The sequence below is a fragment of the Orycteropus afer genome, unplaced genomic scaffold (assembly GCF_000298275.1).
Source record: "Orycteropus afer afer isolate SDZICR_OR568_19922 unplaced genomic scaffold, OryAfe1.0 scaffold00061, whole genome shotgun sequence".
NCBI classification, from domain to species: Eukaryota; Metazoa; Chordata; class Mammalia; order Tubulidentata; family Orycteropodidae; genus Orycteropus; species Orycteropus afer.
Window position 1 is genome coordinate 173,153 of NW_006921648.1, and position 14,344 is coordinate 187,496.

The following is a 14,344-nucleotide window of genomic DNA, read 5'->3' on the forward strand; positions in this document are numbered from 1 at the left end:
AGTTCCACTCTGTCCTCTAGGGGCGCTGTGGGTCAGAATGGACTCCAGGCAGTGGGTGTGGTTTGGGCTTTACTTCTGTGAAGATTGACAGCCTTGGAGACCCTGTGGGCAGTTCCACTCTGTCCTCTAGGGGCGCTGTGTGTCAGAATGGACTCCGCGGCAGTGGGTGTGGTTTGGGCTTTGCTTCCGTGAAGACTGACAGCCTGGGAGACCCTGTGGGACAGGTCCACTCTGTCCTCTAGGGGCGCTGTGAATTGGGATTGACGGAACACGTTTCCAGGTGCACCTGTGTCAGGACATGCTACATTTCTGGCACAGCACTGGGCCATCGTGGGGATGACATGCTGTGCTCACCCGTCCCTCTCTGTGTACACCTCCCTCCCGGGCATACACTTGGGTGTCCTGCCTGCCCTTCACAGGCCAGCTAGGGCATTCTGGAGGAGGGACTGGAGTGATTTATCAGCTGGCAAAGCCACAACACCCACTGGTATCTGGTGGGCTGCGAGCCCTTCTCCCTCAGAGACACCGTGGAGCTGCTGAGAGCCCAGGGCCTCTGGCGTGAGCTGCGAGGAGGGCTGCGCGTTCCCAAAGGCCCCTGGCCTCCCACCTGCAGTGGGTAGGACATGGTGCTCCCCTGCAGGGGCTGGCAGTCCCGGGAGGAGTAGATCAACACGAAGGCCACTGTGGCAGTGACGGCAGCCACCAGCACGGCTTCAGTCACCTGCAGGCAGGGCCGGTGGATGTACCTGGAGCAGAGGGAGCGCCGTGGTGGGGCTGCAACATGGTGGACAGATGGACACACACAGCGACACACCACACAGCAGTGACACACACAGTCAATGTTACCATGCAACATGCACACACAGTTTACACACCACACAACAGCGACACCTCCACACGTAACACACAGATACCCCACAGCCACTGAACATCACCCAGACACACCAAACACAAACCCCCACGTGACACAGTGAACATTACCCACACAACACACCACACACACATCACACACAGTGACGCACCACACACCCGTGTGACACACACTACACCCCCCCAACATGCCACCCACCTCACACGTGGCACAGCGACATACCTCACACATATCCCGCGTGGAGACACTCCACACACCTCACACACGTACACACACTGAACATCACCTACACAACATGCAGACACAGCACACCCTGCCACACGTACATACACACAGCAACACAACACCCTACATGAGCACATACGCACTGACATCACACCCAGACCCCCCTCAACGCACTACACACATTCTACAGATACACATACACCAACATACCACATACAGATACAGACACAGCACACAAATGCAGACACACCCACATGCACAGAGACACACCCCACATGTGGAGACACACAACACAGACACACACACACCACATATGTGCAGAGACACACACCACAGATATACACACCACACACGTACACACACCAGACACACTACACAGACATGCACACTGCACACGTGCACACACCACACACACCAGACGTGTGCCCCTGCAAAGCCCCCACAGCTCCGTCCCACTGGCCGTCAAGGCCTTGGCCCAGGTTTACTCCCTCACCCACCCTCACCCCCAGTGTCCCTGGCCCAGCTTCTCCCCTGTGGTGATAGCTCCCAGCAGCCCGCACACCGTGTGGACGAGGGTGCCTGAGAGGCCCCAGGATCACTCTGGTCACGTCTCGCCCAGAGATGGCTGCACTGGCTGGCCAAGGTGAAGACATGCCGCCCATGGGCTTGGAACCCAGGCTGGAGGCAGGAGCCCGGAGGGCATGGCACCAAACGTCCCCTAGCCTCAGTGTATCACCAGTCCCCAGGGCACACCCCAGCCCCACACACATGCCCTTTCTAGAACACTCGGTCACTAGCCCCACAGAGCAAACACGTAGCCCTCCACCCGCACAGAAGGTCCCGCACCGTCAGCCCAGCACACGGATAGGATCCTCACCTGATTCTGAACATGGTCAGCCAATAATTCAAGGCGTTGAACACGGCCCCCAGGATGCCTCCTGTAGCCAGCGACCAGTGACAAGACAGCACAAGAGGAAAGGGGCACACTTACTGCCCAGTACCCCGTGCACCCCAACACCACCCACGCACCCGAGTACCGCTGGCACCACCACATACCAACAGCACCCACACAGCCCAGGACTACCTGCACTGATACTGCCCATACCCCACCACCACCCACATACCCTAGTACTGCCTTGCACCCCAACACCCACCCTGCACCCCAACACCACCCATATGCCCCAGTAGTACCCATGTACAGACACTCGTGTGACCAAGACCACTCATGCGCCCCAGCCCTGTGCCCCGGGACTGCCCCCCGACAGCACTGGCACCACTTGTGCACAGCAACACTGCCCATGAGCCAGTGCCCCGGGGAGAGCAGCCCCGTAGCCGCGTGGGGTCTGCACCAGCGGGCAGCCTCCTCAGCCTCCCCGGGGAGCTGCTTTCCTGGGGGGGGGGGGCGCATCCCATCCAGGCCCGCTCAACCCCCGACCGAGGAAAACCCACATTCCCCGCCTTGGCTGTCCCTTCATGGGAAGGGAGGGAAGGATCGGGAACACAGCCCTGCACTGCTGCTTGGCGTGGGCCCTGCAGCCAGTGTGCATGGACCAGTGGGGGTGGAGCCCCCCCGCAACCCTGCCCCAGCCCAGTGCCGCCACACCCCTCAAGTCACACAGTGGGGGACTCCAGCCCCAGAGCCCCTTCATCTCAAGAGGGACCTCAGGAAGGTGCCTGGCGGGCAGAGGGACTCATGGCTGTCATGGTGGGGGGAACTCACCAACAACACCCATAGCGATGAAGATGGGGATCTCGTGGATGGTGTAGACCATATTCTGGGGGGTGGAGGCAGGCTGTCAGAACGCGGGCCACACACACACACACACACACACACACAGACGCGCACGCATGCACACGAAAACTCCTGGCACGTCTGTCACAGGAGTGTGGACAGCAGGAGCTGAGGGGCCTATGGCCTCTGCACTCATGGTTGGGGCCCTGGGCAGGCACTGGACAGCTTCTCCTTTTCTATGGTGCTGACTGTTCCTTGCTCAGAACCTACAACTCTCAAACGGCCAATTAAGGGCTCTGCCAAGGAGGCAGACAGGGAGCAGGGAGGGGCAGAGGGCACTAGGGCACAGGGTGACCCCTCACCAGGGGTCCAGCATGTACTCGGGCACAGGCCTCACTGGGGAGAGCGTTCTCGGCCTGTGTTTCTGACATGGGGGCTCCATGACACAGCACCAGCCCTCTGTCCCCTCCCCGGCCCAGGGCAACAGGACACCCATCTCGCACTCAGCCCCTGTGCCCTTCGCTGAGCAGACCATCCTGGGGACCCTGGAGCTCATCATAGCTAAGGGTGCACCACATCCAGCAGCCCCCCACCCAGGGCCCAAGGACGCAGCCCAGCACCACAGAGACACCCATGGAGCAGCAGGGACGTTACCTTCGTGTCAAACCTCCCAAAGTTGATCAGCCCTGGGTTCGAGAGGTCCCACACATTCCCGTGGTAGATGCTGAGCACGCAGTTCAAAGTGAAGGTGGAGATCATAGAGGCGAAAAACTGGGCGGGGTCATACCAGAGGGAGCAGGGTCACACCCAGGTCACATGGGGAGTTTTCAAGGTCACACCCAGGTCACACTGGGGGGCATCAGGGTCACACCCAGGTCATACGGGGGGAGTCAGGGTCTCGTGGGGGGCATCAGGGCCATGCCTGGAGGCGGTGTCAGGGTCACACCCAGCTCACACGGGGGGGGGGGGCCAGAGCCACGCCTGGGTCACAGAGGCGGGGGCAAGGGGTGGGCGGGATGCCCTGGGGACTGGCCATCAGGGCCACAGCAGACCTGCACCCAGTTCACAGAAGCAGGGGGGCAGGGTGCTTAAGGGCAGATCCCACCAAGAGGAAGGAGGAACATGGTGTCGGTGTGAGTGGGAAGGAAGGGTGCATGGTCTGGGGTCCTTGGACTACGCTGTCCCACTATGGGAGTCTGGAGGGTCAGTGTGGACAGAATGGCCGACCCCCATGACCAATGTCGAGCGCAGCAGGAAGGGGACAGTGAAGCCTGGTGGCGACTGGGGAGGGGCACGTGGAGCCCGTGGGACCTGGCCTAGAAGCAGGACAGGTCTGTGACCCTGACCCCAAAGCCCGGAGCCTGGGGGTGGTAACCCTGACGCAGACAAGGCAGGTGAGGGTCAGCCAGGGTGGCACTTACGATCCTCCAGGTCAGGAACTGGTTCCAGAAGGAGGCACCTTCCTCCAAGCTGAAGAGGACGCCACCTGCAAAGGCCAGGGCTGCCTGACACATCCCTGCCGTCCCCAGGGCTGCCAGGTGGGACCCCAGCCCACGCCTCACCCTCACACCCAAGACCCACGGGAGCTGAGGCCTTCGTGGGGCAGGGGGTTGAGTGTGGGGACGGGGTGCGCCCACTCCACAGCTGCTGTCTCTGACCTTCCCATGGTGACCCGCCCCTTGCCCACCAAGCACAGGGAGCCGATACCCCAGGCATGTCCCCCCAGCACGGGACAGAGTCCAGCCCCACAGCTGGGGGAGGCAGAGCTGCCCTGGGGACAATGAGCCAGCTCCTCTTACCCACGGGAGCCCCGAATGCGGCTGAGACGCCGGCCGCAGCTCCTGCAGAGACAAAGTCCCGCTTCTCCGTGTCTCTGCGGAAGTACTCGAAGATCTAGAGTGGGGACAGACGGATGGGGTTCAGCTGGGCCTCCAGGTCACTGCTCCCAGAAGAAAGGCCCTTGTCTGGAGCCTCCAAGACAGGCAGGAAGAAAGAGGCACTAGGACAGGGCTACGCGGGAGTCCGTGGACTAGAGAGATGCGTGGGGGTGGGGGCTCCACGGGCCCCACACACCACACTCTGTCGGGCTCAGGCTTGGACAAGCCAGCTGTGGGAAGCAAACATCCCAACATCTAAAGCCAGCTCTGCCCTCTCCCACCACGAACCCTGCCAGGGCCTTCTCTTCAGAGAGCGGCCAACGACAGAGGGCCTGCCACCCGAAGGGCCTGCGGCCACAGTAGTACCACTGGGGGCGTCGGGAGGTAGACTTGCCCTCAAGGGCTCGCTCAGCCAGCAGAGCTCTGAGAAGGCAGGTCCTGGGGCACCAGGTGCCCGGAGCAGGGGCTGAGCTCTCTGGGCCCCTCAGCCTCATGCCCACCTGTGTGCCCACATTCACGCCAGGGTAGGCGACAGGACTCACCTTGAAGTCGCGCTTCAGTGATGTGGACCTGCCCTGGGAGATGCCAGCAGCAATCACAGAACCCGAGTGAATCATGGGCCCTTCCTGAAAGGAAGGGAGGGCGCTCAGATGGGGCACTGGCCCCCGGGCAGATGCCACAGGGGAGACGACGCTCAGACGGGACGCCGGCCCCAGGGCAGATGCCACAGCGGAGACGGTGCCACACGGGAGGCATGTTACCTTTCCAACAGCCAGGCCGCCCACCACAGACAGGATTACCCCCGACACTTTGATCACCAGGGTCTGAGACACAAGGAGAGACTCTCATCAGTGACTGAGGACAGACGCTGTCAGAAGACAGGCCAACCTCACACATGCGACGCAGCCGTGACCAGGTGGCTTCAGCACAGAAGCTGTGAGGGGGCCCCAACCCTGGGCCTGCTCCCCTCCACCTCGCTGGGTATGCAAGTCCACAGCACACACAATCACGCACACCCCACATCTGGTCACGCACAGCACACGCACGGGGTGGCAGCTGTCTGCCCTGCCCCAACTCCCAAGCATCTCCTGCCACTCACTGCTCACCAGCAGTTCTCAAGGCCCCCCGAGCAGCTCCCCCAAGCCCAAGCACCTCATGAGTGCCGCCCAGCCCGTCCCTCCTCACCCTTCCTCAGAGCCCAGCCACACGCAGCAGCACCTCCAACCCACCTTGAGCCGCACCACGTGGGGGATCTTCACCCCGTTGAGAAAGCACTTGATCTGGGGGATCCCACTGCCTGCTGCCACCGGCTGCCAGGAAGGGTTGGCACTGATGGGGGCGCCCGGGCCACGGGAAACTCTCCCCCAACCCGCACTGGGGGTCAGACCTTGGGATGGAGGGAGCGGGGAGAGGAGCCCACAACCCGAGGGCCAAGGACCATGGTGGGGACATCCCCACAGGCATGGGGCCCACGTCACAGGCCAGATGAAAGGATCTGTTCTTCTGCCCTGAGGTGCTTCTGGACACGGCCCCTCCTTTCCCCAGCACCCCAAGAAGGGAGGGAACACGGGGGTGATGGGCGGGGGGCCCTCAGGGAGGAGGGCCAGCATAAGAGCCAGAAGAGGCCTGACTCGGGCCACGGTCCCACCCGCAGGAGCCTGGTTCCGGCCCCTTTCTTCACCTGCACCCGGAATGGGTCTGCCCCCCAGAGCACGCCCCAGCCTGGTTCCTGGCACTTGCCACTCGCAGGGCGCTGGCCACATGTGGCCATGGAGCATGCACGCTGGCAGGACGGCAGCAACCTGCTGGGGCCAGGGCTGGGGTGGCCCAGACTATGCCTTCCCTGTTTACTGGAACCGTGGTGCCCCACACATAACCGGGACCCCTCATCTACGGAACTCCAGGGGTCAGGGCGCGGAAGGGGGCCCTCACCTCGATGAAGGCGACAATCAGAGACCCCGTGAACACGAAGGCTGAGTTGAGCGCCGCCCACAGCAGCAGGGAGAAGGACAGCCCCCCTTTCTCTGTGAACTTGTCAATGTCCAGGCCCGTCAAGGAGGAGCAACCCATCACAGACCAACACCCCACCCTCCTGCTCACCTCCCTGAGTGCGGCTCCTGGCGAGGCACACAGACCCTGACAGGCTGCAACCAGCGAGTGGACAGAGGGCCCTGGGCCACGAGGGGTCCTCCAGAGACCTCATGTGGCCCCACCATCAGCCCCCAGCCGCTCATGCCCATGGCTCTATGACCCTCCACAATCAGCTCCCAGCCACTCACGCCCACGGCTCTGTGTCCCCATCCCCAAGCAGCCCTCAGCCCCTCGCGCCCACGGCTCCGTGTCCCTCCACAATCAGCTCCCAGCCGCTCACACCCACGGCTCTGTGTCCCCATCCCCATCAGCCCCCAGCCGCTCAAGCCCATGGCTCCGTGTCCCCATCCCCAAGCAGCCCTCAGCCCCTCGCGCCCACGGATGGGCTATGGCAGGTCCACGCGGGCCCCTGTGGCCTGAGGATACTGTCCTTAACCACTCTGTACTTGAGGCCGGCCAGGTTCTCCACAACGATGTCAATGAAGCAGGCCACCAGGCCAGTGAGGATGCCGATGAGGGCACAAATGACCCAGCGCTTGATCTCCACCGTCCGGAAGGCCTGTGGGCGGGCACGGCTGTGGGCGGGCACGGCGGCTCTGGCCATGGTGTGGGAGCCCCGCTGCCTGCAGCCCCGACACCCCTGCAGGGCCGCTGTGCACAGCGCACCGCGCTCAAGACCCCGAGAGCCGGGAAGCCCCTGGGAAACCCCTGGGTCTCGGGAGGACCTGAAGCCACCCACCCAGACGGAGGGCGCTGCGGGCATGGTTACTGCAGGGGCACTGACAGGTGGGGGCACTGAAGGGTAGAGGTGCTGCAGGGAGGGGCGCTGTGGGGCGGGGCCCACCCTCCCAGTCAAGTCCCAGTCAGCTGCCAACGCTGAGGCACCACATGTCACCCTGGCTGCCGTGGCCTTGCCCCCCCCCCACCAGGGGCCACAGGCTGGAAGGAGCAGGGCCACAGCCTCACGGGTGCTCACCGTGTGGTTGATCCGCCGCTCCTCTTCCAGAAACAGCTGGTTCTCACTGTTGTCATAGTCCAGGCTCTGCAGGCCGCGTGGGGAGAGAGGTCACCCTGCTGTGTGGCCGGAGGCTGGGGGCTGGGGGCCAGGGGCAACATGAAGGTGGGCAGCTCACCTCATACTTCAGGGACAGCAGCTTCTCATTGTGCGGGATCTCCTTGGGGAAGGGCTGAGGGGGGTCCATGCCCTGTCAGGGAAGGAGAGAGCTGCCCACGTGACCGACTGGACGTGGGGGGCCAAGGGACACATGCCCACACTGAGGCAGCATGATACTACCACCAAAACCAAAGGCATCACAGACAAAATACAGACTGAGCTCCATGAACGTGGACACAGAGCCCCTCCACAGGACGCTGCAAACCGAGCCCCGCAGCACCGCGAGCAGACAGGGTGTGTCCAGGGGCACATGGCTGAGTACCAATCAAGGTGGCGTCCCCCAGCACGAGCACCCAGGACGAGGCCCACACGGTCTTGTCGAGAGACATGGCCACTGGCTGGCTAGACTCAAACAGGCCAACAACAACAAGTGCAGGAGAGACGGGACCCTCTTCCCCCGCCGTCCGGAACACAAATGCTGCAACCGCCAGGTCACAGGGTGGAGTGGCTCCTCAGACAACCGTCAGCACGTGACCCAGCAATTCCGCTCTTGGTATGAACCCAAAGGACTCAAAAGCAGTGACACAAACAGATCCGTGCACAGGGGGCAGACCACAGCACTACTCACAACAGCCCAAGTGTCCACCAGCGAACGGCACGTAAACACAACATGGCCTATGCGCGTGACAGGACAATAGTCAGCTACAAGAAACAAGGCCTCGGGACACGCTATGACATGCTACCCCCAGGCTGCCCAGCCCGGGACAGCAGGGCCAGTGGGTCCGAGTGGTGTGCCAGGGGCCGGAGGAGGCCGGCAGGGTGGGGAAGGACGGTGCCCCCAGAGGCAGTGCAGGTTCCCGCCAGGAACTGCCCAGCAGACGGCCGTCCACACCAGGCTTTGGAGATCCCCCTTTGGCTCTGCTCGCTGAAACTAAGGGCCAGCTCTGCCGAGGAAGGACTTCCCAGAGACCCAGTCGCACCGCTGAGGGCACCCCAAGGAGGAGGTGAGATGCAGGCTCTGCTGCTGGGGGCGCAGAACACCCCACATCCCCCACGGTGACCGTGGGCAGTGCGTGAGCCGGGCCGGGGCTTGCTTGGTAAGATGCCGCCCGACTCTCTACCGCAGCCCAGCCCAGGCCCCAGGGAGTCAAGACCCCATCCCCAGCCTGCCACACTCAGGCCGGCCCTCCACATACCACACTCCACACCTCTGTGGTCACTCAGGCCTCAGAGCACCCCCGCGGCCACCCCTCAGCCCCGCTGCCCCTTGGCCGCACCACCCGCCTGCCACCCACTCACCAGATCAAGGAGTTCACCGTCCTGCTCCATGTTGCTCATCTGTCCCACCCGGAACAACGCTGAGCGGGGCAGCTGCAAGCAGAGGGAGGGGTGAGGTGCTGGGACACTAGGCGTGCTGCTCCAGGAACGTCTGCCACCCACACCGTGAGGGAGGGCTGCAGAGAAGGCCCATGGCCTGGAGTGAGCAGTGAGGCCCCTGGAGTGAGCCCGGGCTTCCTGGGCCCGAAGCCCCCACCACCTCCACGTCCCAGGCCACTTCAGAGATGGATCAACACACCTGCTGCCCCCAGGACGGAGGCCAGCCCCCCACCTGAGCCCACATCCTCCCAGCCGACGCCACCCTACTGGCTCAGCTGGCCCCAGAGACTTGTCCAGCACTGCCTCACGGAGCCAGCCCAACCGGCGCCACATGCCTCAGCCTGCCCTGGGCACTGCACTGCCCTCCCACCAAGGCCCGAACGTAGGGAAAGGGCGCCCTGGGCTGGGGCTCCTGTACGCACACACGTATGTGTGCGCGCACAAGTATGCATATCAACATATGTGCAGAGACACGTGCACACCCACACCCATGTACACACAGACACACCCACACACGTATACATGTACACCTGCACACACACACACACCTGCACACGTGCAGATACACACATACACGTGGATGCACAGATCCACACATGCATACATGCACACACAGGCACACATACACGTGCACACACATAGATACAAACATACCCACACACTCACACATGTACAAAGGTATACATACACGTGGATGCAGATACAGATACACACATGCATAGCCACATATTCATGTACACACACGGGCACACATACATGTCCACACACATACAGATGCACACATACACGTGGATGCCCACCCCCACATATACATGTACACACACACGGGCACACCTATGAATGCACACACACATACATGTGCTCACATGCAGAGGCACATAGTCATGCACACGTCTATACTCAGTGTAATGGAGGAAGCCTATCAAACTCCAGGTATTGCCACCAGCAAACGGCTTACAGCCTGCCCCCTGGCCGCCAGCCTCACAGCCAATGCCTGCTGGTTCCAGCGGGACTTGAGGACAAGCCTCCACCCAAGCCCCCCCACCTCCTGTACCCAGTCTACCCCATGCTCCGGCCCCTGGGGCCCATGGACAGATCCGAGCAGGTCTGCAGCCTTAGCATCTCAGAACCTGGAGTCCCAGGTGGGTGGGGCCCCAGATGGCAGCGCAAGTGAACAGGATCTCCACCGTCAGCCGGGCAGTGAGGAGGTGGGGTGGAGACCGCCCCCCACAGCATCAGTGCCACCGGCAGATGCCTCACCACCACCACCCTGGCTGGCTCTCTCCACTTCACGCCTGTGAGCCTTCCCGAGGAAAGGCACCTGAGGTCCTTGGGAAACCTCAGAAAGATAGTTTATCAGGTGAGAAAAAGCCAGTACTTCGCTTGGCAGGACCCCCACACAGGTGAGTCCAGAGAGGGCGGTGGGCGCAGAAATCCCTGGCTCCAGCCACTACTGGGAGGGCGCGGCCCCGCTGGCCTGGCCCCAGGAAGACCGGGCTCAGGGACAGACTCCTCCCTGGAGGCCCGGTGCTGCTGCGGCCCCACGGCCTGGGCGGGCCTCGGCGGTGGCCACCACACACCGAATGCGTTTCTCAGGGATGTCTCCACGCGGTGGACAGGCCACAGACAGAGCACGACGCGCCGGCTGCGCCCCAGCTGAAAACGCCGGGGGCCGAGGACGGCCACAGCCTGCCAGTGCACCTCCCCCACACCGTCCCTGGTGGCAAGCAAACCGGGCAGCAGACGCCGGGGTGGCCGTGGGCTCCCCGTGCCCCGTGCAGTCCGGCTGCGCCCCAGACGGCTCCAGTGGCTGGTCTGCGGAGGTGGGTCAGCAGCCCCTCCCCCCATCCAGCTCAGTCTGGAAGCTCCGCCGAGACCCGTTCAGCATCCCGGCGACACAGAAACTTCCGGATGGGGGGCGGCTGCCACGAGGTGCGTGGGCCGGGAACCGAACCTGGGCCTCCTGCTTGGAAGGCAAGGGCTGCACCCCACGGCCACCACCGGCTCCCATCCGCGCCACTGCGTCACCGTGGCCCCTGGCGACCCCGCGTGTGCCAGAACGGAACCGTTTTCACCGGCGGAGTTTTCAGAAACGGCTCTCCAGGCCTTCCTCCAAGGCACCCTGGCCGGACTTCAGTCTCAGACCTCAGCTGGCAGACAAGTGTGCTCAGCGGCGCAGCACCAGACGCTGCCGAACAGTGGCGCAGCTGGGACCCTGGGGAGACGCGGTGACGGGGGGCCTCTGCACCGGGGCAGTTTCCTAAGACTCTCCATTTAAAAGCAGCCGCAACTACTGTGGCCGCCTTACACGCGCCCGCATCACTGCACGTCCACCTGTACCCGGCTCCGCACTGAGGCCTGAGGCCAGCAGAGAGCCCTTTCTCACCTTCCCAGCGGGTGGCACTCAAGGACTGGGGACATGTGCAGAAACAGCCCTGCCGGGTCTTTAAACGCTGTCTGACCACCCTCAGCCCCAGGGGGCTCCCCGGGCCCCGAGAAGCAAGGCCTTCGCGCCAATTTCCAGCACTGACCTGGGTTCCTGGCCTGCCGGGGTCTCAGGCGCTGCTCACCCGCCCCAGCCATCCGCTCCAGGCTCAGACAAGCTTCCCTCTGTAGGTTCCCAGACGCCCCGCTCCCTGCTGCCCTCACACATGACCGTGACTTGTCAGCTGAGCTCACTCTCCTGGCCAGCAGGGCAGTCATGCACTCAGCAGCTGCCGCCACCCCCCCTGGGGCGGGGACCAAGGAGTAGGCCACCGGGGTCTGGGCCCCACCAGGGCCGCGCTCAAAGCTGGGCCCGAGCCCCGAAAGGCACAGCCCCAGCCCGTCCCACCTGCAGCACCTGCTCTGCCACCCAGCACCCACACAGCCAGTCTGGCCTCCCCAGCGACTCCCTGGAGGAAGGAAGGGGGCCATGGTGGATAGGCAGGGCCCCAAAGATCAGGTACCTCTACCACCCAGCTCTGGGAATCCTGCCACAACCCACAGGGGCCAGGGGCAGCCAGGGCAGGCTCCCCACCCCCAGTCCTCAGAGCCAGGCTCCAAGGCTGCTGCTGGTCTGGGCAGAGAGGCAGTTCCTGCAGTGTCGGGGGCACGCAGACCCCAGCAGGGAACCCCACCAGTGGCCCGAAGAGGGGCCATTAGCCAGCCTCTAAAAGCCGGGCCACAAAGTCCAACCCCAAAATGAAAACTTCCGTGTCGCAGGCTTCAGCGCTTGTGATGGCGGCTGGAGTGACTGAGAACATGGGTGGCCAGGCACTGGCCTCAAGCATCCATGTGCATTATTGTGTCTACACGTGAGGGAACCTGGGCACAGAGAGGCTATGCCACCTGCCTGAGACCCTCGGCGGGTCCGGAGTAGTGCTCCCAGGACAAAGGCATTGAGTGTGCGTGGCCACCTGCCTGACCGGTCTCCCTGCCTCTAGCTATGCCCTGTCCCCATGTCTGCATGAGGCTGACCCGCCCTGCAGGCCCGCCCTGCCCACCTGCACTGCCTAACTGCCCACACTGCACCCTGACCTTCACTCAGGCCGGGCCCGGACCCCTCTGTGAAGCGAGGCCCTTCTCCTGCCCCTGGGCGCCCACACAGTCCTCACGCAGCCCTGGGCCTGCCCCATCAAGCTTCCCCAGGAGCCCGGAGCAGGGAAGGAAGCTGCGACCGTGCCTGATGCCCACCACCCCCCCAGCACCTCCGGGCCTGCGTGAGCAGCGTCTAGAAGCACTGGGCCGATGACGTCCCTGCAAGGGGGCCAAGCTGCCTCCACCAGCGGAGAGCCCTTTCTCACCCTCCCAGCGGGATGCACTCAAGGCCTGGGGAAACGTGCAGAAACAGCCCTGCCGGGTCTTTAAACGCTGTCTGGGCCGTCACTGCCAAACCAGAACCAAGGGGGAACACCGGGTGCCAGAGAACTGAGTAACGGACAAAACAGGTCAGTACCTGGAGGGCACGCTCGTCAGACGACACACACACACAAACACACACCCAGCATTGCTGCTGTTGTCAGGTGCCGTGAAGTCTATCCCGCCTCACAGAGATCCAGGCTGTCACCTCTGTGGGAACAGCCGGGTCTGCTCCCACACAGAGCTGCCGCTGGGTGCAAACCGCCAACCTTTCACTCAGCAACTGAGAGCTTAACCACCGTGCCACCAGGGGTCCTCACACACAAACACAACAGGAACCAAGCTGCCGAAGTCCCTCTGCAGTCTTGGAACTCATTTAAACACCCCCTGCGCTGGGGCCCAGCGGGCACACTACAGCCACTCCGACTTGGTTAGTGTGCTTGGCTGCGCGTTTCAGGTAGGATTTCCCACTTAGGGAACCGAGGATGAGGGCTCGTCACCCCTGAGACCCCTGAGTGTCACGCCGAAGGGTGGCAGGTATGCCCTTAGTCATCTTCAAAGACTGCTGCTCCCATGCCACCTGCAGCCAGGCCCGGGACTCAAACACCCCAGAGCCCAACACAACACGCAAGGCCTGTTTACGTCACTTATTGCCACCCAAGCAGAAAACGTCCCCGAAGCCCGAAGCCCGTCTCAGAGATGGAGACAGCAAGCGCGTCAGGCCCGCCCACGTTTACGGAACCAGCTCACAATCTCGTGGTGAGCTCCGCTTGTCCCTCCAGGCCTGCGGTCACCTGACCCAGCGCTTCGGTCTCCGCCGTAAGGAGCGCTGTTGGTGCAATGGCTGCTGACCCAAAGGTGGGTGGTGGGAAGCAACCCGCGGCTCCAGGGGCGAGAGACGTGAGCCTCGGCCCTCAACTCTGCAGCCTGGGACCCGCTCCGGGGCGCCACCTGGGGTCGCTACGCGCTGCAACCGCCTGCAGAGCGCCCAACAGCAGGTCCGCACGCTGGTGCGCCGCCTGCTAAGAGGGACCCCCGGCAAGCTCCACACACACCCCGGGCCCCACTTTCTAACCTAAATCGCCGATTGCACGCCCACGTATCCCACGGAGCGGACCGCACCGCGCACGCCAGCCCCAGGCCTGGCCCCCAGGAGCTCGGGAGCCGCGGCACCGTGACCCCTTCCCTCGTCAGAGGCGCGGGCCGTCCAGTCGACC

At 63.3% G+C, this 14,344-nt stretch overlaps 1 protein-coding gene across 1 annotated transcript in view; it reads right to left on the bottom strand.

The window, feature by feature from the left end:
* Window positions 1-14,344, bottom strand: part of CLCN7 (chloride voltage-gated channel 7) — a 20,471-nt gene that overhangs the window by 5,791 nt on the left and 336 nt on the right. The window contains exons 2-16 of the mRNA XM_007939509.1: window positions 10,576-10,590; window positions 9,210-9,281; window positions 7,930-8,001; window positions 7,773-7,838; window positions 7,221-7,355; window positions 6,638-6,745; window positions 5,935-6,015; window positions 5,467-5,529; window positions 5,248-5,331; window positions 4,628-4,721; window positions 4,250-4,314; window positions 3,483-3,599; window positions 2,817-2,871; window positions 1,974-2,034; window positions 608-746 (exon numbers count right to left, since the gene is read on the bottom strand). Coding sequence (XP_007937700.1) covers window positions 608-746; window positions 1,974-2,034; window positions 2,817-2,871; window positions 3,483-3,599; window positions 4,250-4,314; window positions 4,628-4,721; window positions 5,248-5,331; window positions 5,467-5,529; window positions 5,935-6,015; window positions 6,638-6,745; window positions 7,221-7,355; window positions 7,773-7,838; window positions 7,930-8,001; window positions 9,210-9,281; window positions 10,576-10,590 — 1,227 coding nt within the window. The remainder of the gene's footprint in view (window positions 1-607; window positions 747-1,973; window positions 2,035-2,816; window positions 2,872-3,482; window positions 3,600-4,249; window positions 4,315-4,627; window positions 4,722-5,247; window positions 5,332-5,466; window positions 5,530-5,934; window positions 6,016-6,637; window positions 6,746-7,220; window positions 7,356-7,772; window positions 7,839-7,929; window positions 8,002-9,209; window positions 9,282-10,575; window positions 10,591-14,344) is intronic.